This window comes from Pteropus alecto, unplaced genomic scaffold (assembly GCF_000325575.1).
Source record: "Pteropus alecto unplaced genomic scaffold, ASM32557v1 scaffold98, whole genome shotgun sequence".
NCBI classification, from domain to species: domain Eukaryota; kingdom Metazoa; phylum Chordata; class Mammalia; order Chiroptera; family Pteropodidae; genus Pteropus; species Pteropus alecto.
The window spans coordinates 9,737,174-9,737,973 of NW_006443570.1; the positions used below are offsets into that span (position 1 = coordinate 9,737,174).

Consider the following 800-nt stretch of genomic DNA (forward strand, 5'->3'; position numbering starts at 1 on the left):
TTGGATTCTTGTAAAATTTTCTCAGTCCTTGGCCAGAAACTACATTTTTCCCCCTTAACCAACTTAAATTGAAACTAGTGGATTTTTAATTCAATCCATTTTTGTTGCTTCATGTAATTATATTCATCATTTTGAAAAGCCCACAGAATGTAATCATTTTCTGCTTTTATAAGAAGCATAAATGTTGTTTTCAGAGTTTATGTGGAACATTACTGCCTTAAATCTTGATTTTATATAGCATTATTAAATGGGCTGAACCCTAATATTTATGTTGTATAAAAATTCCAAGCTTGAAGTCGTGTAATTTTGTTAGATGTTTTATGCCAGTTTGGTGTTGTTTATGTAAGTGCCATGTTGTAACTCTCCTATTTTTCCTCCGCGCGTGTCCCTCTGCAGGCAAGGAACTTCCGCCTCTACACACAGGAGGTGTTGGAAATGGGTCACAATGTGTCCTTTCTTCTCCTGCTCCCTGCCTCAGACGACGTCTGTACAGCCCCAGGACAGAATAATCCTTACACCCCACACTCAGGGTTTCTTAACCTCCCTCTTCAGATGTTTGAACTTGGTATAGTAGCTTGTTTCACCTAGAAATATTAACCCAGCCTCCTTATAATAAAATCACAAAGTTATATCTGTTCCCCCTTGTCCCAGTGGAGGGTCAATAAATCACATGATGGCTTTGGCAACAACCTTTCCTAGAACTGTGTACAAATCTGAGAGAAAGCAAAGCTCCAAGACTATGTGCCTGAGCAATAATTATTGAAACCTAGCTAAGGCCCAATGGAGAGGAGGGAATTCTA

At 38.8% G+C, this 800-nt stretch overlaps 1 protein-coding gene across 1 annotated transcript in view; it reads left to right on the top strand.

Moving 5' to 3' along the window:
- The window catches only part of ANKFN1 (ankyrin repeat and fibronectin type III domain containing 1), a 330,895-nt gene extending 330,307 nt beyond the window's left edge, over positions 1–588 (top strand). The window contains exon 17 of the mRNA XM_015599115.1: positions 397–588. Coding sequence (XP_015454601.1) covers positions 397–588 — 192 coding nt within the window. The remainder of the gene's footprint in view (positions 1–396) is intronic.
- The last annotated feature ends 212 nt before the right edge of the window (positions 589–800 follow it).